Source organism: Uranotaenia lowii, unplaced genomic scaffold (genome assembly GCF_029784155.1).
Source record: "Uranotaenia lowii strain MFRU-FL unplaced genomic scaffold, ASM2978415v1 HiC_scaffold_137, whole genome shotgun sequence".
Classification (NCBI taxonomy): Eukaryota; Metazoa; Arthropoda; class Insecta; order Diptera; family Culicidae; genus Uranotaenia; species Uranotaenia lowii.
In genome coordinates, this window is record NW_026597377.1 from 18,685 (window position 1) to 42,434 (window position 23,750).

General features: G+C 37.8%; 1 protein-coding gene and 2 non-coding genes across 3 annotated transcripts; all 3 read left to right on the forward strand.

The window, feature by feature from the left end:
• Positions 1–1,138: 1,138 nt before the first annotated feature.
• On the forward strand, positions 1,139–21,425 carry LOC129759290 (mucin-19-like; the record flags this gene model as incomplete). Its single annotated transcript, XM_055756705.1, has 4 exons — positions 1,139–2,412; positions 20,091–20,223; positions 20,286–20,455; positions 20,520–21,425. Coding segments are annotated over exons 1-4 (1,333 nt in total), but the record flags the coding sequence as incomplete, so codon positions are not given.
• Trnat-ugu (transfer RNA threonine (anticodon UGU)) lies at positions 16,806–16,877 on the forward strand. The gene has a single exon. It is a non-coding gene; the product is annotated as a tRNA-Thr (tRNA).
• Positions 17,302–17,373, forward strand: Trnat-agu (transfer RNA threonine (anticodon AGU)). The gene has a single exon. It is a non-coding gene; the product is annotated as a tRNA-Thr (tRNA).
• Positions 21,426–23,750: the final 2,325 nt, after the last annotated feature.

Below are 23,750 nucleotides of genomic sequence, written 5' to 3' on the forward strand. Positions count from 1 at the left end.
ATGATTTTTTGTTACTCAAATTCCTTTAGTTGCTTCCAAAACTAAATTTTTTTAAACCATATTCAAAGCCACAGAACAAAACTATTTTGCAAATTCGCGACGCTGTGTATTCAATACGCGCATAGCAGCCGAACACACCCGAAGGCAGCCGAAGACCAAAAACTCATCAATACTTACAGACACTTTGACTGAAAACAAAATCGAAATGGATTAATCAAAAATTCAAAAAAAAAATGGAAAGTAGATTTTTTGAGTTGAATTAGCGCTCAAAATATGGTTTAAGACTTTTTGTTCACTTTCAATGAAAATTGGCCATTTTGAAAAATTAATGCTACTTTCAACATATTACGATTGGCGCGTTATAACGAGCGCATGGGCCGTGATAAAACATACCCATTAAATGCAGATCTCAGCGAGTTCAGTATGATATTTTAGCTTAAAATCATAGTTTAGATTCTCCTCTATCGATGTGTCAGAAAATATTGTCTTATTCATTTTTCTCTGCTTGGTGACACCTTATTGAAAGTGTTTTGAGATTCATGGAAATGAAGAATACCCTAAATTATGAAATTTTCACCACTCAGGGGTATTTTAAGGAAAAATTCATATTTGCCATGGCCTATCACAGCATTTAAAACAAATTGGTAATATTTTGCAGGCTTAAAATGTTACAGATTCTTCATAACACGAGTGTTGCGTATTAGCCACATGAAGCGTTATATGAACTTTTCCCCTACTCATCCCATTCCCATCTCAACGCAGTGCGTTTTTTTTTTGTGATCGGGCGTGCTAACTGACTCAGTTGGTGTACTAGTTAAGTTATCGGACTAGCAAGTCGAAATAAGAATGCTGCGTCGGGTTCGATTCTCACATTTTTTTTCATTTTGGGATAATATTCAGTAGGATGAAAATCCCATAAAATGTTTTTCTCGTTTCGCTTGAAATAGTGCACATGCATCATTATGCTTGGGAGCTCAAGTCTTTATATCAGTACTGCTTTTCCAATCATATTTGGTACAGTACACTTTTCAGCTCATTTTTGGCATAGAGTTAGCGCCGAGCGGCATTGAAATTTTGCAATCTCTTCTTTGGGTGTGTAAAATAAAAAACTTTTTTTTTCTCTATTTCATTTGCAGCTCTCCCGGATCGCATGAGGGACATCATTAGCCAGGTTGGAACCGTCTCGGACCTGGGAGTCAATGTGTCCGAATGGATTAATGCTAGGAAATTGGCACGAGATACAAAGTTCATGAATCTCCAGAGTTCCCGTTTACTCGAACGGTACAAATCCGGAAAGTGCGTTGACCAGAGCAGAAGAAGATCGAATTCAGCTTGGAGCTTGGAACACTTCTAGAATGTGGTGACACCCATCAAACGTACGCTATCTCATTGAATTAATTAGTGTGCGGGTGTGTAGCTCTCGAGGACCTGGGTATCTGGGGGAAAAAGTTATGATCATGTGTCGTGTGAAATCTTGGCAACTGCAGACAGAAACTAATGAGTGGTGATTCAAACGCTTCGAGTTATAATCTGGGTGGTATGAGTGTGACGTTGTTGGTGTTCATGTGTACGATATAATTACATTGAAGTTCGTTAACCTAAACCTTAATAACGCCAAAATCAAATCAGCGCTAGAGATCGGTCTCCTCGGCTTCAGTAAATGGGAGGAAGAAAAAACCTGTCGATGTCTGATGCGATGGGTTTGATTAGATGGTGGAGCTCAACCCCATGGGAGTCCCTCTAATCCGAAGTGACCGCTGGTATTAAAAACGTACATCCGTTTACGGTTAGTCGCCACTTTCTCCCCATCCATCGTCATTATCAACGAGCCAGCCGCCAGCCACCAATTACGGTGCGAATTTTTGGCACAGGTTCAACGTTCCGTTTGATGTAGTTTACATTTTTGTTTAAGCGGATCTGACCTTTTCCGCCCAAAAACATCCGTCGCAAGTCGCACGACATAAAAGAAAGGTGCCGGCAAAAAAGACAAAGCATTTTAAATTCGACCAACAATCAGCGCTGCCGCTGCCTGGAATCTGCGAAGAAACCGATCCCCAAATTTTGGGGGGCAGCACCAAACTGCTGGAGCCGCAAATTGAGACAAAGAAAATAATAAACATTTTTATAACAGACGGACGCGTATTTTAAACAAACAATTTCGCAGCAAGAAACCCAGTTCGGTCTCATTAACCTACTGTACAAATTTCACGACTAGATACTCAAGTAAACCGGATCAGTGAGCTTTTTGCATACAATTGCGAGCACTGAAACACATTTAGGAAAGGAAAATGGAGAATGACCGGTCAGTACCTGCCATCAGCATACTTTTGCTTCTCGGGATCTTCTCCTTGGCTCATCTGGACGCGGTTGCTTCAATTCAGATCGACAATCGACTGGTGCAGCCTCAGCATGGTAAGTGGAAGAAAATTTAAAATAAAAATATTATTGTATCAACTTTAGGAAGAGAAATCAACGTGAGTTTGTTTTTGAGGTTATTTTGAGGCTTTATCGGTGAGGGTTGAAATAAAAGACGGATAGACAAATCTGCAAAATAATTTTAAAAATTCAACCTTTACTTTTAAGCAGTAGTGAGCATAACTTTTTTTTCATAAATTCGTTCAAAAATTATATTTTAAAGTGTTCATAAAAAATTCAGAATTATAAGTGTGAACTTTCATAAAACAATTAATGTCAGGTAATTTTTTTATGATTATCACTTAAAAATATAACTTTATATGAATTTATGAAAAAACAACAATTCCTAACCTTTCAAATGAACTCTTCGGAATCTGCAAAACGATGAAAGATGAGAAAGATATGAATGAGATGAATTTGCATATTTTTTAAAGAATGATCCCAAACTTTTGGGCGATACACCATACTAAACTTTTGTACGATAACTTAAGTGTCTATTTTAATAATTAAAAGTACATTCATAAATTTTTGCACAAAAATTTAGTATTTTTTTTAGAAGTGACGCATAAGGGTTCTAATGCTTCTCGAAGCTTACAGTGTACAGTCTGGTGTGTTTGGAGTGTTCTTATCCTTGAACACAACCTGAATGTTGTTAACGGCATACCATTCCATGGGTTTTTTTTTTTTCAATACAGCAGGATACCAAAAATGCACTCACAATTCATGTTCCTTCAGCAAAGGCTGCAAACTCTTTTGAAGACATTCTTTCACGTAAATTACCTGGTTAACCGTCCCGGTTGCAACGATAATGTCGCTTTTTAAGCCACAGGTACAGATAGCTTGCCCCAAACGAGATATTTCTTGGTAAACTTTGATAGTAAAATATGCTTGAAAATGCCTGCCGCCTTTCCTTTTTCGGTTGCTGTATAAAACTCTTGTCCAGGAAGTAGTCCGAAGTCTGCCTTGGCGTAGGTTTCGTCGTCCATTGCCATGCAATCAAACTTTGTTAACAATGTCGTATACAGCTTCCAAGTGTTTATTTCTTTGGTGATGGTTGATTTGGCCACATTCAACGATTTTGCTATTTCTGCGTGCGTGTAAAGCTTGCTTCAGATAGAATTGAAACAAAAACAATTCGAAAAATTTCGTTTTTTTGCCACTGCTGCAAATGCACTGCCAAATGGTTTTTAATTTTCTTTGCTTTGAAGTAAAATTCATCCGAAAAATAAATTTTAAATTGTGAATTTATGATTACGGTGAAGTATTTCTGAGTTTTCTAACCCAACAAAGTGGAGTTAACAGGAAAAAGTATACAATATGTAACATTTATAGTGAAAGTTGCGGAAGAGCTAATAGTGGTCTGCCTACGCCTTCCGGTTCAACCCGGGACAAAGTTTGTCATGCAGGGAGAGCACCAGATGAAATTAAGAAATTGCTTCAAGGCCGGACTCCGTATAACACAAGGATTGACATCGAAAAAAAACACCAATTTACTTCCCGGAGAATCCTGAAAGCAGCTCGGACCGCTGTCCAGGAATTTCAAATGAATTTTGCCTCTTTGTTTCGAGATCAGAAGTGGCAATAGGTTATTTTATCATCCCCCATGGTTGACAGCATTATCACAAAACATTGGTGAGCTCTTTCCATTTTATTTGTTTATTTGTGAACTTTATATTTCTTTATTCATTGGCAGATAGGATTCAAGTGGGATTTCCGATCAAAACGAATAATCCTTCCCTTTCCTGTCTAAAACAGCATCTTTACATGTAGGGTCGTATGAGTTCTCTGCACCTGAAAAGTTCATTTAGCTGTTCAGACTAACCCTTTATGATTACATTGACTTGCCACGGTGTGCATTGTGGGTACCACACTGATTCTCAATAACAACACTTGAAATGAGTATTGAATCTAGGTACTTATTTTGGCATCTTGTGTTGGGCTTGATTATTAGTTGTACCTCGTGTATCAGCCAATGCAAGTTGTGTGTAGTCACCCTCTGCTATGCTATGCTATGCTATGCTGCAAATGTCCTGCCAAATCATAAGTTTTCGTGCAAAATTGTCGGCAAAACAAATTAAAATTGTCTGGAACATCCCCGTGAGCAGTTGCTAAGTAAAAGTTTTGACATGGGATTTGCCCGAAGATAGCCTTGACCTAGGTTTCATCGTCCATCTGAAGACACCCGTCGAACTTGGTCAGCACCTGGTCGTATAGCTTCCGAGCTGGCTTCGTACGGATCCCAAGGCGCGACTCATAAAAAGAGGCAGAGCGAAACCAACTATAGAGGAGAAACTCTCAAACTCCTGGTCAGCGTTTTCAGATTTACGGATATCTTCGTAGATCTACGGATATTAAACATTTCTACGGAGCTAAGGATCGAAACTCAAAATTAACGGACTTTCCGCATTTCCTACGGATTTTCTACGGATTATCAAATAATTAACGGGATTCTGCGGATAAACGAAAATTCTACCTGACGACCAAAAACACAGCAACGCAGTCGAAAATGACTCTTTCTCGCTTCTCCTAGCGCCAGAATCGCTAAGAGCGCCAGTCACTCTTTGCTGCAGAGTTGCGTTCAAGGTAGGAATTTGTTTGCTTCAATACAGCTGACCAGGGTTGGTCGGCTCTTCTCAAACAACAAAGAGCCGGGAGAAACCTACACTGTTTTCAGTTCGGCTTCCGAGTGTAATCCTCTTTCGCTGATCGTGCTCCACTCGTTACCCGAGTTTACACGAGCTGTAAGTGACTCGGACGGCAAGTGTGAGAGCATTTGCATCCGAGTGAGAGAAAGAGAATTCTAAACAAAGAGCGCCCTGTGTTTCAGTCATACACCTCAGAGGAAAGGAAAAAATTATTTAGACTCCCACCACACAACGTAGAAAAAATATAAACAATTTCTACTCCGCTACCATGCTTACTGCTGTTAGCTGTTTTGAATTTTTTTTTTTTTTTTGCAAAAGGTAGCGTTCGAAGAAGAGGTGACAGGTGGTTTCATAAAAAAAAATTAGGACACCGCGAAGAACAAAAACCAGGATTTTTCAGGACACCAGTAGATTGGTGGAAATGAAATGCAGCTCTTCTTAGATTGCATAAATAAAGGCGAAATAGCGGTGCAGTATACGCCTTAATTTATGCAGCAGAAGAGATATGAAGTTAGGTGGCTTTTAGTTTATACCGAAAAACACCGTTCAAATATCATCTGAACCGAAGGTTACCATTGGTTTAAGAGGTTAAACTGTTTTTATTGCTAAATCAATTGCAATTAAGATCAGGACGGCTTCTAGAAAATCAGGACACCGCTGGGAGCTTTGATTCGGAAAGAAGCATCTTTTCTCGTGAACGTACCAAGAATAAACTGAGTTAGCTCTCGAACTCTCCTCAGCACATTGCGCAACAGATTTTTCCGGAGAAGGGAATTCTCTTCATCAGCGGATATGAATGCTCTCGCTCACTCTTATGTGTTGACAATCTCACTCTTCATTTCAGTGCGATTTATCTCTCCCCGTACCGATTGGGGGAGCAGACGAAAAAAATTACACTCTCTTTCACTGGACAAGCCGATCTGAGGAGTTTTGCCACCCATGCAGCTGACTGGCTGATAAGGTGGCTAAACGGCGATAAAAGCAGAACATATTTAAGGCTATTTTCTAACCTTAATAACTTTCGCATAACAATTCTAATTAACATGTACATTAGAGTGCCCCACATGACCCGACTTTTGAAAAAGTTATGCGCTGCAGGCTAAAATTAATCCTAGACCTAGTACAAGATCTCATGCCAAATTTGGGCCAGATCGGATCACGGGAAGGGGTCGCTCAACGATCCTGAAGTTTGTATGGGATTTTGAGACATTTTGTTCGGGAGAAACATGAAAAAACAGTTTTTCATCAATAACTTTGGTTCCCGTCGGCCGATTTCTTTTAAAAACGGGTTTTCTTAAAGCCTAAATTATGAAAAACATTTCATCCGAAGACTGCATATCGATAAGAGTTAAGACAAAAAAGTTATTGGACTTCCAAAATGGGCTAACTTTTTTTACGATGGTATTCATCACTGCTAATGAGGCGTCAATAAGTTCGACCGCCCCGACTCATTTACAGTGATGAATACCATCCTTAAAAATGTTAGCTCATTTTGGAAGCCTAATAACTTTTTTGTCTTAACTCTTATCGATATGCAGTCTTCGGATGAAATGTTTTTCATAATTTAGGCTTTAAGAAAACCCGTTTTTGAAAGAAATCGGCCGACGGGAACCAAAGTTATTGATGAAAAACTGTTTTTTCATGTTTCTCCCGAACAAAATGTCTCAAAATCCCATACAAACTTCAGGCTCGTTGAGCGACCCCTTCCCGTGATCCGATCTGGCCCAAATTTGGCATGAGATCTTGTACTAGGTCTAGGATCAATTTTAGCCTGCAGCGCATAACATTTCACAGGTTTTGAATTTCCCATACAAATTTGTGGCAGTCTAATGTACATGAATAAAACGTTTGTAATAATTAAGGCTTTCAGATAATGTGTATTGGAAGTGAAACTTTTTTCCTAGCGCCTTTGTCTTTCATTTTAGATCTTAAGTGTCATCAAAAATTTTGCTCCTTAAAAAATAATTATTAACTTGAAAGCATAAAAATATATTAGAAGTCTACTATGAAAAAATTGCTGTTTGATGAGATACAGCTTTATTTTGTTCTACGTATACAATTGTTTGATGCGTTTCGCGTGTTTCTATACAAATATTAATTTCTGTGCTACGCAGAGTTCTGCTTCAAGGCAGTTGAAAATAGTTTTTGTATGGAAACACGCAAAATACAATAAGTATATGCTATTTATGGGCAATTTCAGCTGTTTAGCTATCCTAGATGCAGACCACAATGGATTTTTCAAATAACTGCGAACATTTTTGTTTCATTCATCCGCTTCCATGTTGGTTGTTTACAAAGTACAGTCGATTTGCGGAGTGCCAAATAAAACGTGACGCAGACAACATTCCCGACACGTGGGCGCCAAGTACTTCCAAATTTGTCCACCAGGAGCGTCACAATATGAGTAAAAGTTTTTTCCAATTCTAAGCAAGCTTTAGTTTGGATTTTCACGACGCCTGTACAAAATTTTGATTCGTAGCTCCTCTTGCTTGGACGCCATTTCGATAACTAAAGATCTAATATTCAAATCACAATAGAAGCATCATTCTACACACACATGTACAAACACACACCTACAAGGGGCCGCAGATGGACCATTATTGATAAAAAGCTCAGACTCAAGCGAATACCCTTTACCAACTCATGTTTAATGTTTATATCCTGATAATCATAAATTAGAACTGTACTTCCACCTATTTATAGAAGAATTTTTCATAACATATCACTCAAATGACACCAAATTACAAATCACAGCTAATGGAAATAATAGACCATATGCAACACATATAAAAAAAAACTTTACCAAATCACTCACATAATAAATTTGCAAATTTGATATTTTCGGAATTCTTTGAAAAAAGTAAAGATGCTGCAAACAATATGTATATTTTTTGGAAAATCTTCACGAGTTGGATTACTTCAGCCTAAAAATTTAAAATACTGAATCAAATTTGATTTCATTCAATTCAGTCAGAATGGGAAAGAACCGGGTTGTAATATACATTGAAAGGAAACTATTAAAGCGTTTTTTCTGTACGAGTTCTGAGAACTAATGGCAAGAAAAAAAACTTTTAACCTATAGATTTTACATCCTAGTCGCTTAGAAACTCATGAGTTATATACGATTGGATGAGGTTCGAAAGAATTCAAAAAATTAAATTCAAATAAGGTGTCAGATATATAAGTCTACTTATGACTTCTAGTTCTAGTTCTGGTGATAAGGCTTTTCAACAGGCGCGGTTCTAAACCTAGCTGATAAACATTTTTTGAAGCTTTTGGGGCATATTCAAACGGTATCAAATTTCAAAGACCGACAGTCCGTTACAACTGTGATCGATGTTTACTCGTTAGTTCGAGCCCAAGAGTAAACATCGATCACAGTTGTACCGGATAAGTTTTTCAATAACAGTTCGCTAACTGCATCGTTGATATAAGTTGCGAATTACATAACGATGTTAAATCAACTATAATCAAAACAAAACAAAAATTAAAGGTCTACAAAAATGTAGAAGTGAAATGACATTTCGTAAACCCTGTTGCTCTGTACCTATCAGCGATACTTCAAAAGAATCTCTTTGACTCTATAGAACAATAATTGACAATCGATCTCTCTTTCAAGAGCATTTCGTCCAATTCTACTACTCTCTATCAAATATATTGCAGTCGATATCCATAGTTTTCCCCATCGCTAGCGGCCACGTGAAAGTAAAAGCAGTGTCTGTTGAAAAAATTTGAATGGAATGGAAATAGGAAAAAAAACCAAACATCCACAATTCAAACGAAAACAAAACTAGACCGAGCGGTTTTTAATTTCGCGACCATCGATGCGGCAAATTGGCGTTGATAAATTGAGGATGGAAGTTCACTAATGGGCCGCACAGCTTCTGCTGGTCACCGTTTGAGTTGAAAAGGGAGAGATTGATTTTTTTTTTTTTGGCGAATGGCCCAAATACAATCTGTCACATGGACTAGAACAGGTTTGGCTTGTTACGTAATATGGATGGGTGTCTGCAGCATCTTTTTTTTTTGGATAATATCTTTCCAACGGAGAAAAAAATACTAAAATTTAGACAGCCACTTTGTTTGAGTTCTAAATAATAGTACAGCACTATTTCAAAAACATTTGATTTACTATGGTTAAAAATTGGAAACCTTTGACTTAATCCTTATCCGATTATCCGATTCAGTTCAATTGGAAACGATCGTCGATCGACTGACGAGATAGTAGAAAAACTATGCAGTCGATAAACAAGCGCTTCATTACATATCTGCATGAAGGTGTCAATTTATTTATGGCTGATTGAATCTCACTAAGTGGGTGGTTTGAAGAAGAGTTCTAACATTAGAATTGCTTTGTTGCAGTTTTGATAGTGCAAAACTAGCTCCGGAGTAAGCAAGGTTAATTCACTATGCTATGCAGAAATCAACTAAGCCATCACTGCTCAGTTCATGGGTAGTTAAAGTTAAAGCATATTCTGTTGATAGGAGGGTTCAACTACGTTCATGTGCTTTAAATTTTGTACCCCGCCTTACTCTTCAAAACAATATCACTATGAAAAGTGCAGCGATGCAATTCTAATGTTAGAACACTACTTCTAAGGCACCCACTACGTGGTTTAAGTTGGTTGTTCAGTTGTCTATTTATAGATTGATGTAGCTAGATTAGTTTTTTTTATTTATAAGAAAAGATTGCGAACATTAAGAAGATTTGAAGATTTTTTTTTTAAAAAAAAAGGTTCATCAGCTTTGAATTTAGTAATTCGACTTTGAGTTCGAAAAACATTTCTTTTGTCTGATCAATATTTCTACCAATACATAATAACTCGCACAATTTTGTTTATTGCCTTTTCAAAAAAGTAATTAAAACTTAAAAGTTTGCAATAAATCACTACAAAAGTTAATCCCTTACTGGGTAAAAATTGATCAAAAAAGATACCGTAAACTGGGGGAATTTTGATCGCTTTTTTCATTCATTTTTGAAGATTTTGGAATGGGTTGCTTTTTCATAAAACCTAAAAGATTTAAAAAACTAACTGAGATGAGGAGTAAAAAAGGTGATCATTGATTGCAGTAAATTCAAACGACATTGGCGGCTATAATTAAATGTTGTTGCAAAACCGGATTTTGAGTTTCGGGGAAACTTTGATCACTATGGTTTTTAAGTACCTCAACATCTTCAAAATTATTTTTATGGTGCCAAAAATCTTCCAATAAAAACCAGATTTAGCTTATTTGTAACTCAATTTATAGGCTTTCAAAGTAGAAAACAGTTTTCAGATATTTTAACTTCATTTTAACATTTTAACTTCATAATCATCAAGATTATGATTATCTGAAAAAAAAATCATGTTCATCAAAGTTACCCTGGTGATCAAAGTTCCCCCAGTTTACAGTTCTCTACATGGTGTTCATTCGTTAAAAAAAAACTATCGGTTTTGACGATTCACGTTTACTGTGTGCTTTTGAGAAAATCTCCACAAAATTAGACAGTTTGAGACAAGATTGGATACGAAAAAAATTGAAAAATAAAAATCGTCACGCACATTTTTCGTTCGTTCACCGATTTTTTATATCTGCCATAAATTGAGCAGTTTCCCTTTCGTTCAGCCTGTGCATACATACATGTTCTTGTCAAAAAAAGCGCGTCTTCAAAGCAACAAGTTACGTCTCTTGGGTGTCCCAGTGACACCGAAAGGCGTTAGACAGTGACCAACTAGGTAGGTAGGGAGGTATGTCACGCCTATTGGGTCGCGTGCAAGAATTTTTCTTTCACCTTTCTTGAGCTGAAGATATGGGTCCGTCCTGCCTTAGGGTCACGAAACCTGACAAAAGCCCCGTACTACTGCTTCATGACCCGGGGCCAATAAATAATTCTCAGTTATGGAGCGCATCCCTCCCTTCGAGCGAACCCAGAGAAAAAAAACAGAAGAACCATGCATAGATAAACGAGACAGGTAAACAAACATTATGCAATTGCCCACCTGCCCTGGTACGGGGGGGATTGTTTTCAATTGAACAATTGTTCTACGCGGGCTGTTAAATCATCTGGCACTGACTGGTCGAAGTTAGTTGGCTGAACTAACTGGCTGACTGACTCACTGACTGACCAACTGACCAACGAAACGGTCAGCTGCACTGAATCGGGGCTGCATCGTGCTCTTTGACGGATATACGCTATTATTTGCATATTGAAGATTCTCGGCAGTGATTTATAGTTCGAATGCCATGCACTGTTTGGAAGATTTTTGGGGTATTTTTTTCAAACAATAATTACGGTTCCACTGCAGGAGGACTTTGAGTCAAATTCAAACTTGATAATAAGATTTATTTATTGAATCATTTATCTATGATGTAGTTTAAGGTTATTTATTTCCTTGTTTTGTTACTACATTTACTCTAGTGCTTCAAAACAGAAGAAAGAAGCTATAAACCAACTTGAATTGACTTATTTATGGTTCTCCTGGTGATGGTGTCAATGTCAGAATTTACTATGACAGCTATTGCTATGTGCTGTTTTAAAGCTCTTGTTAATATAATAGTTGCTCAAACAGGTGATGAACGACTCATGGTGTTTATCCCCTATTTTTTTAACTGACACGTTCGTCGCCACGCTCATTTTGGTAGTTTTACTAGCCGGGCCCAAAGAAATTCTCGGAGTGATTAAGAAAAGAGGGAGAATCCAAGATTTGGAACGTGTGGCTAAACTGAGCGGCTAGCTTGAGTGAGAGAGCGTCACACGTTTTTGATGTGACGGGGCTTCCCAGGAAATATACCCGTCACACGAATATGGGTCCCATGGCGACGAACGTGTTAAGTCTCTGGCCTTTGGAACACTCCGAACTGCGGTTGAACTATACTTTGACGACAAATCTTCTTTCTCAGTAAAAGCTATACGAGTTCTCCTCTAAACGACTGAAGGCCTGACCTCTCCTCTAGCGCCTATGGTATGCAATCTAACTCCTGATATCTCAAAGTCTTCTCACGTCCACACTCGTGTGGTAATCGAGTGCAGCATATTCTGGACACTCTCTTAACCAGAGCACGCGCACCGGACATTACGCTACGACTCTGATGATTTCCAACGGTGTCATGCTACATCAACTTAACTGACTTGCTTGATGTCAAAAGTCAATCTACTCCGAGAGTATTCTCTGCACCACGAAATACCATTTTATCTACGATATCCACTTCGAAGAAGGTCATGTTTCATCTCTGCTGTTTCGCTCATAAGGAACAGCAGTACTTGTATACTCCTCGTAAATAAAGTTCCGCACGTGACATATGAAAAGAGTAAACCATTCATTGGATTGACTATAAGAGTAAAATGACTTTGAGCGTGTAATTTTTGACAAATGAATATCAGTTTCTTCTTTTGGTGTCTACGAACACCACGCGTTTCTAATTGGCTCTCGGTGATCCCATTCCCTAATATCGCTTTCAGGTTATGGGCCCAGCGCAGCACGAGCCCCAATTTTTAGAGAGTGTTCGTTTTGGAGTAAGGCGCGAAAATTTCCCTCGTGGCAGGACAGCAAATTTTTCTATAGACTGATTTTACGTTGCTTCTGCTGTTGTTGTGTTGCCTCTTCGCCAGAATGGAATCGGAAAATAAAGTTTATCTGTTCGAAGGCGAAATGTCAACAATTAGAGTTTTCGGATGGAAACACTCCTGGAAGAGTTGGACCTGCAAGAGTGCAATCGCGAGGATGAAGACGAAGAAACTAATATTTATTTGTCAAAAGTTACACGCCCAAAGTCAATCACTCATTTTATTCATAAAGTCAACCCAGTAAATGATTTGCTCTTTTCACCCCCAGAATAATGGTACAATTCACATGATGGTTTAACTGGAAGGCCCTCGGTAATAATGTTTGCTGGTTGGTCCGATGTAGAAATGTACCGCAGATTCACTTTGAGGAGGGGTGAAAAGAACAAACCATGGACTGGGTTGACTATAAGAGTAAAATGAGTTATTAACTTTAAGCGTGTATCTTTTGACAAATGAATATCAGTGTCTTCTTTTGTACTCTACGAACATCACACATTTCTATTTGGCTCTCGTTGATCACATTCCGTAATATCGCTTTTAACATATTCTCACGATGCACTGTGCAGAACGGCCTTTCCGATTAAAAGTTTGGTTTTCGGAAAGGCCATAGTACGGTGAATGCCATTTGATCAGTCATCGAAGAAGTAGACGAAGCCAGGCTGAAAAAGAGGAGAGGATACCGGTTTTGCGCAGTGGTCATCGTTGACATAAGGAACGTCTTCAACAGCGTCAGTTGGAAAGAGATTGCATCATCGCTCATTCATATTCCGTAATCGCCAACTACGACCAGTGAGGGACTGGAAACAGTGAGTGTCTAGGTAGGGGTTCCACAAGGATCGATACTTGGCCCGGTATTGTGGAACATAGTCTACGACGAACTCTCCGCACAGGGATGAGACTTGTGGGATTCGCCGACGATGTGGTTCTTCTGGCATCGGGCCGGGAAGTCCAGCTACTCGCCACAGTAGCGATTTAGCAAGTGGAAAGTTGGATGCGCTCCAAGAGCTCGCGTCTGGCTCACCACAAGACCGAGATGGTGCTGTTTACAAACCTTATAGTAGCACAAACAGGGACGATTGTAGCTGGACCATGCGCATTCGAGTCCTAGCGTTCGATTAAGTACTTGGGGGTGATGATCGACGATCAGCTGAGTTTCACGAGCCATGTCGATTACGCCTGCGAAAGAGTGGCAATGGTGACGGCAGCTCTCTCGCGGGCCATGTCAAACAACTCAACATTCCGCTGCAGCAGAAGGAGGGTCTCAGCGAGCGTGACCTCGTCCATTCTGAGGTACGGAGCTGCAGCCTTAAGCAGGCAGTGTAATCTGCAGAAGCACTGCAGCGTGCAGCGTCTGATGAACCTGCGAATTATCAGCGGATTCCTAACAATGCCCTCGGTAGCAGCTGATGTTGTGGCTGGGGTCATGCCCATCTCAATCTTGTGTGTGAGAGGAAGATATCTTCTTTTTTTTTCATGTTGGGGAGAGAGTCCATTGCGACCATTTAGTTGATCTATTGTGGTATTACCTCGAGTTACTATTGACTACTTGACACCCCTGCACTATTTGTTGAAGTTGCAGTTGTTTACCGGTAGCACTACGAGCACACACAGATCTAGGTATGATCTCCAAGTGAAATTTTAGTTCCCTTGAAAAGATACATCCACATGCATGTGCTGCATCATTAAGGCGTACAATTCCAAGGTTTAATCGGCATTTCAGCACAAAAACCGCCAACCTTCATCATACTCTGTGTACCAGGTTATTTCAAGACCGTGATTTGATCTCATGGCCATTGACTTAGAAGACAAGGACGCTTTTCTCTAGTCCACGATCTGCTGGCATATCTGCTGCTACAAGCACAGGCACATGCTCGATGTGCGAAAACATGTCAGAGAGGCCTCGATGTCCAACTAGCAGCACTAGTAGGACAGTTCGGAACGCTGCCGGTGGACCAATCGACATGGATACAAGGAGAGGAATTTCTACACACCAACGGAGGATTTCTGGAGACACCAGAGCACGTAGTGTTCAACTGTTCAAGGTTCAAAGGGATACCCAACATGACAGCCGCCAACATCGTGCGGAGCATAAGTGAGGATGCCAATACAATACCCGGATCATGACTGCCTGCAGAGGAGTTGGAACCAGAATAAGCTCGCGATCAATGTAGAGTGCATCCGAATCAGCAGTAAAGCATACAAAGATAAGACTTTACCTTCTGCGTATGCTGAGCTGCTTGGTGCGTCGCATACGTGTGTAGGATATCTCCACCGTTACTGTCGCGGAGTATCCGAATAGAACGCGCTCCCTACAACGGAAGCTGCGAGCATAAGACAATACCTTCTCTGCAGTCGAACTCGTAGGTAGAAGAGTATTCATGCCGCGGAATACTCTTGTATAGAGTAACTTCACGTCTTCAGCGGGTGAGTCACTTGAATTGGTGTACGATAACGTCTTCAATGGGAATCATCCGTGTAGTTTTGTAAAGCCCCGAACGTGTGCTGTAACAGGTGGTTGTCCAGAATAAGCTGCTCTTGGTCGGCACACGGATGGGCAAAGAGGAGAGGGCCTTGGGCCAAACCAAGCGGAGCCAATACCTCAAGTCGTTAAAGGAGAGGTCACTGGTCTCTAGCAGTGGACTTGAACAGAGGCGGAGCGCACGATTGCCGTGGTAACCAAGCGAGCCTCGAGTTACGAGCAAAGGCCGGACCTTAAGTCGTTAGAGGAGAGGTTCTTAGTCTTGAATCAATAAGAGGCAGGGTATATATGTTGGAGTTTTGACTTGAAACCGAGTAAGTCGCAGAAGCACGGACTTGGTCTTACATCACAGGTATAGCCTTAGTTGTTGGTCCGGATGCGAACTATGGCCAGAGGCCCCAGGTGGAGTTTATGACATAGGGGTTCATAATATCTAGAGTCGACCAAATACACCCATGGACAAAGAGTAGCATACTGGCTCGCCGTTTACCATCTAGGTGATCAACTAATCAAAAAAAGATGCACTATGCAGAAGATAAAGAATCATACGCACACTAGTCTAAAGTCCTCCGAAATGGTTGGATTTTTGCACCTGTTTGCGATGACCATATTTAGGTATCATCTGTCCATCTACACGTCAATACAAACTTGAAGCGCAACTGCGCTTATTGACAGTCGAATGGTGGCTTATTCACCACAAATTTTACGTTCTTCCTCCTGCGTAACCTCACCGAGGTAATGGGAAATTACCAAAATGACGACCCTAAATCTTCGTAATGCCCTTACGCAACGAGTGAGTCCTCCTGACAAACTGGAAACTTTCAACACAGATCGGTGATCCAAAGTATCGCCTGTCATATGTCGTATATAGCAGTACACGATGTCTTGTTTTAGACCATTAGAAAAAAAAAATTAGGCATCTCTGAAAATTTGCCACATTATAAACGAGACTCTACCCTATCCAAGGCACTGTTTACGAAAAACAAAGGTCGTGGGGTGTAGAACAACACATATGAAAAAAAAATTCAAATTGTTCCTTAAAACTTATATTGTATTGTAACTTTCTTCAATCTACTCAAAACTACATTTTGTCTTCGATGGAAATGATATAGAGGATACATCTTTATTATCGTGCTTTTGTTAATTTGCTACATTTCTAGTTAGTTTTTATTATTAATTTAAAAATTTTCAACGATATTTAACATTTAAGCCAATATACTCCATCCAAAATAATTTTTATTAAAATTTTTAAAGTTATTATTTATTATTGAAGGAATCTTAACAAACCTAAGCTCAACAATGTGAAACTGTAAGTTTTAAAGAAAAAAAAAAGTTGTTCTAAATCCCTGATCGATTCATGAATAGTAGAGTCTCTTCTAAAATGTGGAAAATTTTCAAAAATGTCGAATTTTGTTCTGGAAGTTCTTATAAAAAGACACCGTGTGTAATCACACACGATTCGTTTGTAATACTCGATTTGCAAATAAATTTAAATCATTTATGCAAACAAATATTCCACTCATCGCGACTATAAAGCGCTGTTTAAGACAGATTCACTCCGTCAAAACCGATTAAGAAATGCATCGGCATTTCTTAGTGTCATTTTGCTCAAAAGATCTTCCCGAAACCTCATGTTCTTGCAGGAATTTTCTCATAATCCATTTGTAAACCAAATATCTTGTTCGAAATCTTTCAGGACTGTATGACGGTTGTCATCGGAGCCTCTTTAGCTCAGCGGCAGAGCGCTGGTCTTGTAAACCAGCGGTCGTGAGTTCAAACCTCACAGGAGGCATCGTTAGTTTTTTCCTATCGACTACTTTAATTTTTTTTCTTTCTAAAAATCAATCCAGCCGAATGATTTATTTGATTTCATCCATAAAAGTCTGATTGGTATCTATAATATTTTAAATTTACAAAATGAGCTCTTGAACAATGTTAACAACATACTACGAGCTCACTTACTTGATTACTTTACTATGAGCTCAAATCTACATATGTGTTCCAAAATTTAAAATGGATCTTTATATCATATGTTCCCAGAAGTTTCTTATTACACAGACGGACTCATTTTACCGTTTAAAATGAAACTTTACAGTTTAAGAAACACGAGTATTTAGTTTTATGAAACCAGTTGAAATAGTTTATTCAATGTAACTTTTCAAGTTAATTATTAATAAGTGAAATTGATGCTACGTTTAAAAAACCTTACCAACACTGCCTCTTTAGCTCAGCGGTAGAGCGCTGGTCTAGTAAACCAGCGGTCGTGAGTTCAACCCTCACAGGAGGCAGCTTTGTTTTTTAATTGACACTCAGCCAAATTTCTGTACAAACTGGTTGTATTCGGGTTAACAGTTATACAATTTATCTTAGAAATTCATTATGAAAATCTTAAAATCAAGCTGAAAAAAATTAGTAGGTTACCACAGTCAATGGCAATTTGACGGCAACAAAACACACGGAAAAACAATGGCCACGTAAACCACTGAATATTGAAATTTTCAAAAATAAAGATTAAATTAAAATATTTGGAAAAATTGGGATTTTTTATGTTATTTGACAATTTGCGCCGAGGGTCAGAGATTTTTATCAAAATTACAAGTTTGTCTAGTTTTAGCACATGATTTTTTGCAGATTTTGAAATTTTTAATTTCCGAAATATTGGTGTTAGATTTATTCGTAAATAAAATTATACATATTTGAAATGCACAAAATTTTATTATTTTTCAATAGAAATCATAAAAAAAAGAACGCGTTTCATGTGTTTTTTTATGATTTCGGTTGAAAAATTACAGTATTTAGTGCAGTATTGAATTTGCGATATAAATGCAAGGAACTGCTTAACATTTCATCACCACTATTTCACTAGCTTTTAAAGAATTAAAATAAGTTGGAGAAAAACGTGGTCCATGAATAACTGTATGTGCCGGAACCTAAATTTTGTATGGGCATTTTACATAACTTGCTAAAGCTGAACTGTAAAATCCCCTTATTGACACAATATTTTATGCAGTTTATGCTTAATTTTTTTAACTGGCACTGTACCAGATTTGTTCACATATTGTTCATGTTATATGGTAGTTAGTTGCTACAAACAACTAATAGTCTCTAGTTAGGTTTTTTGTTTAAAAAGAGATGTTGTTCTTGTTTAAATCTCTGTGTTAAAACTATGATTCCGGACACGTGATAGCAGTATTAAAAAAATATTTTCACATTTTCCCCTCTCACGACTTAACTTGATGTACATAATTTCTTAAATACACTCGGCCAATGGCAACCGTTTTCCAAATTCTTGGATATCCCACATTCGCCAGTGTTGTGATTTTACGATTCTTGCGAATCTTAATTTAGAGATTCCCTCAGACATCAATGACTCACTTTGTTTTTTCTAGTTTACGAAATAACAAACGTTGCCATAGAAGTTTATGTTATTTTATTTATCTTTAGTTCATTTTATTTTTATTAAATTTGATTGGTTTTCTGCATATGCTTCATCTAATCTCTACATTTATTCTCATCTCTAATCTCAATAAAAGCTTTTAATTACAGACATGTGTGTATCTCTAAAACAATTTTTTAAACATCCATCATCTCAATTCTACAATTCAGCGTTACAAACAATCAACAGAAGCTGGCCTAAAATCTACGCTTCCTAAACCAATCCGTCATTTCCCCCCGGAAGTTCAAACCAAAACAAACAATCAGGAACAGCAGCAACCTTGAAATCTGCGCTTCCTAAACTAATCCGTGTTTTTCCGGCGGAAGGCCAAATCAAAACAAACAAACAGCAGCAGTCTTGAAATCTGCGCTTCCTAAGCCAATCCTTCTTTTCCACCGGAAAGCCAAATCAAACAAACAATCAGCAGCAGCAGCCTTAAAAATCTGCGCTTCCTAAGCCAATCATTGTTTTCCCATCGAGAGGCCAAATCACAACAAACAATCATCAACAACAGTCTTGAAAATCTGCGATCCCTAAGCCAATTCCGCTTTTTCCCACCGGAAGGCCAAATCAAACAAACATTCACCAGCAGCAGCCTTAAAATCTACGCTTCCTAAACCAATTCATGTTTTTCCACTGGATGTCAAATCCAAACAAATATCAGCAGCAGCAGTTTTGAAATCTACGCTTCTTAAGCCAATTTCGTTTTTTTCTCACCGAAAGGCCAAATCACAACAAACAATCATCATTCTTAAAAATTAGCACTTCCTAAGCCAATCCTTTTTTCCCACCGAAAGGCCGAATCAAAACAAACAATCGGCTGCAGCAGCCTTAAAATCGCGCTTCCTAAGTATACCGGAAGGTAAAATCAAACAAAAAATCAGCAGTCTTCAAATTCTGTGCTTTCTATTCCTAATTTTATTTTATTCTATATACCTGCGTGTTGCCAAAAATTTATTTTTATTAAATTTGATTTATTTTCTGCATATCCTTCATCTCATCTCTACAGCCGGATAAAGCTGTACTTGGTCTAATTACCTCGCTTGTTGCGCCCCTGCTCGTCTCGTTCCTATCGGATTGGCAGCGAACACCTTTTTTGGAATCAATCATCGTTATCTAGATGAATTCAAAATCCTTGGTTTCTAAGTTACGTTGGTTACGTAAAAAATATTTCTTTAATTCTCGGTGTTTGTATCTTGTCTGTCGTTCAATTTTTTTGTTTCGTCAGTTACGAACTAAAAATTGAATCGGATCAAAGGTTGGTTCCCTTTTTGAGTTTTTCGATGTCGTATTGCATTAAAAGGTAATAACCCCCTCTTGCGGATTTAAAGACAACATTTTTTACGAAGAACATTGCCTCTGTTACCTCCGATTTGCATGTTTGTAGAAATTGTTGATAACATTTCGTGAAAATCTTTCCTGTTTATTTAGGAAAATGCATGCCCCTCCCATTTTTTCCCCATCTCAACTAAAATTACTATTAATTTTCCCTTGTTATGATAATAATATATCTTTATGGTATTTTCATCATTTTCATAATTCTTATCCTTCTCTTCTATTTTTTCACAGATTGTTTCGAACGGATAGCGCTGGGAGCTATGTTACCATTCGAAAAGACGTTCCGAAATTCGGATACAAATTCGTTAAAAATCTGTGAAACTCTCTGTCTAAATGACAAAGAATGCCAAACGTTCTCATTTGGGTAAGAATTTTTTCAAAACAAAAAAATCATCAATTCTAAATCAAACTTTCTTCATTTTTCAGCATTTCCGGGCGAGGTAATGGAACCTGTCAACTCTCGGCAAACCTGATCGATGCCACTAACTCAAGACCTGTGGGGACCATTTTCGATCCAGATTTTGATCTCTATACTCGAAAGTATAACTGTTTTTTAGACTCGGGTGGACCTTCAAACGCACCCCCTAGACCTGGAGGTATGATTTTCACGTTAAATGGTAGGAATTAAATAAAATTAATAAATTAATTTTTATATTTTAGGGCTAAGCAATTTTCCTGGTAACGAACTACCTCCAGGAGGAACAACAAGACCAACATCTTCATTCCCTCCTTCTGGACCACCAGAACGACCTGGACCTCCGATATTCTCACCAAGTGGCAGTCCGCCAACTGGCGAGCCCATATCGACTACCCATGGAGGTTTCCCTGAAACACGACCCACCAGCGAATATCCAGGAACATACTCAACCAGCATCGGAACCACTTATGGGCAAACGACAGGAGAAACACTTCCTGAAACCACCGCCCCTGGTGAAGAATACTACACCACTAAGGATCAACCTTCTTCATCGATAACCGGTCATTACGGTCCTCCTACGAGTACTGCAGCTGGAACTACAGGAATCGACAGGACGCCAACTAAACAAACGGCACCAACGGTGCCTGGTGAAGCACCCACTAAATATCCTTTGGATATCAGACCACAGTATCCGAGTGGATCAGGTCCTTCGAGGCCGAACACCTATTCTTACCAGTACCCAATGCTCTACGAAACCAACTATCCAATGCCTAATAACAACGGACATCTGCCTGAAATGTATGCTCAAAACATTCCATCCTTAGATAGCAACTACCTTAGACCCGAATACGCCGGATACTTTGGAAGACCCACCAGTCCTTCAGCTTCTACGGGTAATATGAAACCAGTTGATAATACAATTTCCGGATATGGTAGCACCGGGCCCCAAAGACCGTTGGATAGTAAACCCTCTGGATATGGAAGTGGGGGAAGTCGCCCAACAGGAATAGCGACAGGGCCCAATGGATATGGCTATGGAAGCAGCGTTAGCAGACCGCAACAACGGCCTCCAAGTGGTCCACCTAGTGGTGGAGATGGTGGATATAAGGTGACGGAAGAAAAGCAGGAACAACCAAGCAGTATGCGACGTGAGTACTTTACATTTTGTTCTATATGTTTGTTTTGAGATTTCTGTAATCTTCCAAGAACATTTAATCATTTCAATGAACTGTGGCTAAAATTTGTTTTAAACAACAGACAAATATGAAAGTATCAGTTTAGGTGTTTCGTTTCAGATTCATGATTTTTTAATTCATAAAAAATATTCTGATTATGTAACTAGAAAAAGTCTGTCGTCTAGAATAGAGATTTTCAAACTTATTCCACTTATCATTTGCGCCCCCCTTTAAAAATAATTTTTAAAATAACGAACGCTGATTGGAATCTGTGAACTAGGGTTCATAACCAGCCAAAGTGCATAGACTCAATGCCATAGAATACACTAAGGGTAATTATCTTAAAAAAAGAGCAATAAATTATACAAAATTCTTGCAAAATTTAAAAAAAAAATTCACTTTAATCTAATACTTGTTCATTTTTTATCCACATCTACAGGAGAAGAAATGTTTTGAACTTTGCGAAATTTACATCTCAATTTCTGAATTTTTGTTGAAAAATGCTACTTTCAAATAAAATCGATAATTGTCGAAGTGAAATAACGACAAGTCTTGAACTTGATCAAAAGGATGACAGAAAAATTAGATACCGTAATCCGGGGTAATATTGATCACTTTTTTCAATATATTTCGATTATTTTTTCTTTTAAGGGAAATGTGGCATGTTTTATATTTTTAAAACCAGTACTGGATGCAGAAATTTATAAGACCTCTTTTAATTTGATTTAAAAATCGTTTTCGTCTCTGTTCAGAATATGATGCTATGGGGTGACATTGATCAGTCTCTATTCTGACGGTTTTAACGAGTTTTCTTGAACATAAAGGATACAACCCACAGGACACAAAAATACTAGTTTATCAATTTAACCTTGATTTTTAACGTTTTATTTTAAAAATATTCTTAATCGAAAAAAGAACTATGATGCTGCCTACATTTAGGGGCAAAAATAATTATAATTGCTAAATAGTTTGAGCTTCAAAATACAAATGAAATTTTTTCTTCACACATTCCCCTAGGCCCTCCAACTATTTCCATTTTCATTTTTTCTTCAAAGTTAACGATTTGATAGGGTTCCTATCCATTTATAAAATACGGGCTTACAGTTGGAAAATGTCCTCATATTTTAAATATCAAAAATTTATCATTAAATGATCTTAAAAATAGCGCTCTAACTATTCATATTCAAAGAAGAAAAGTTGTTCTTTCATATTAAACAAACCGTTTGCTTCTAAATGCTTTTTGGTATCATCAGGAAAGCTGTTTGTTAGCGAGCCTTGGAAAAATAGATATTTTAAGATTTTGAAATTAGAATTTTTACAAACAGAAAAAAAATTCAAATACATACCAAATTTTGCCTATTTGATACTCAATTTATAGGCTTTCAAACGTGGAAAACAGATTTCAAAAATTCAAACTAACGACTGAGTTATTGATGATAATGTGGAAAAGTTTATTGTTGGTCAAATTTACCCCGGTGATCAATGTTACCCCCTTTTACGGTACCCAGTTTTTAAAACATCATTTATGACAACATTAGTATTATTTTTGAGATGAAAAAGACGCAAAAAAATGAGGAATGAAAAAACAAAATGATTTGTAAACGTTATCAACACTGCAATCGGTTTTAATTTTCAACTGTGCTTATCTGTTCGTCCGAAATAGTGCTTCACGAGTTAAAACCTTTTTAATTCAATTCATTATTCAGTTTGTATTGAATTTGTTTGATTTTCAATCAATTAACTCACAGATTATTGGACGTTACTTAAAACCAGCCGGTATCTAGATACTGACTTCAGAGAACATTGAACTTTGAAAAAAAATCCACAAATGATGCTCATTACAAAAAAAAAAAAAATCTCAAAATTAAGAGTACATTCTTAAATGAGCACGTATGATATCCTTTTTTGAACCTCCAGTTTTTTTTAAATAATATAAAATTTCCAGAACACATACTTAATCTTGAAAACAACTAACTAATATACTTTAACAATTAAAATCAGCATATTTACTGCAATTTCTGAGAAATAAAAAAGTAGCATTATATCTTGATATCACATATTTCAAACTTTATTCATGAAACCAATTCTGAACATAAATCCTATTCAAAATTCAGCAGCATTCACGGATGTCAAAATTAACATAGATTTCAATAACAGACTTATTTTAAAAGTTCAACCATGGCAATTGGCACAATTGAATTTTTGAACCGAATGAGTCAAAGAAGAAAAACTCTTTTATTTTTTTTTTAAATTCTATGAGAAAAATTTCAAACAGATTTTTAAGAAAGCATTCTTTCC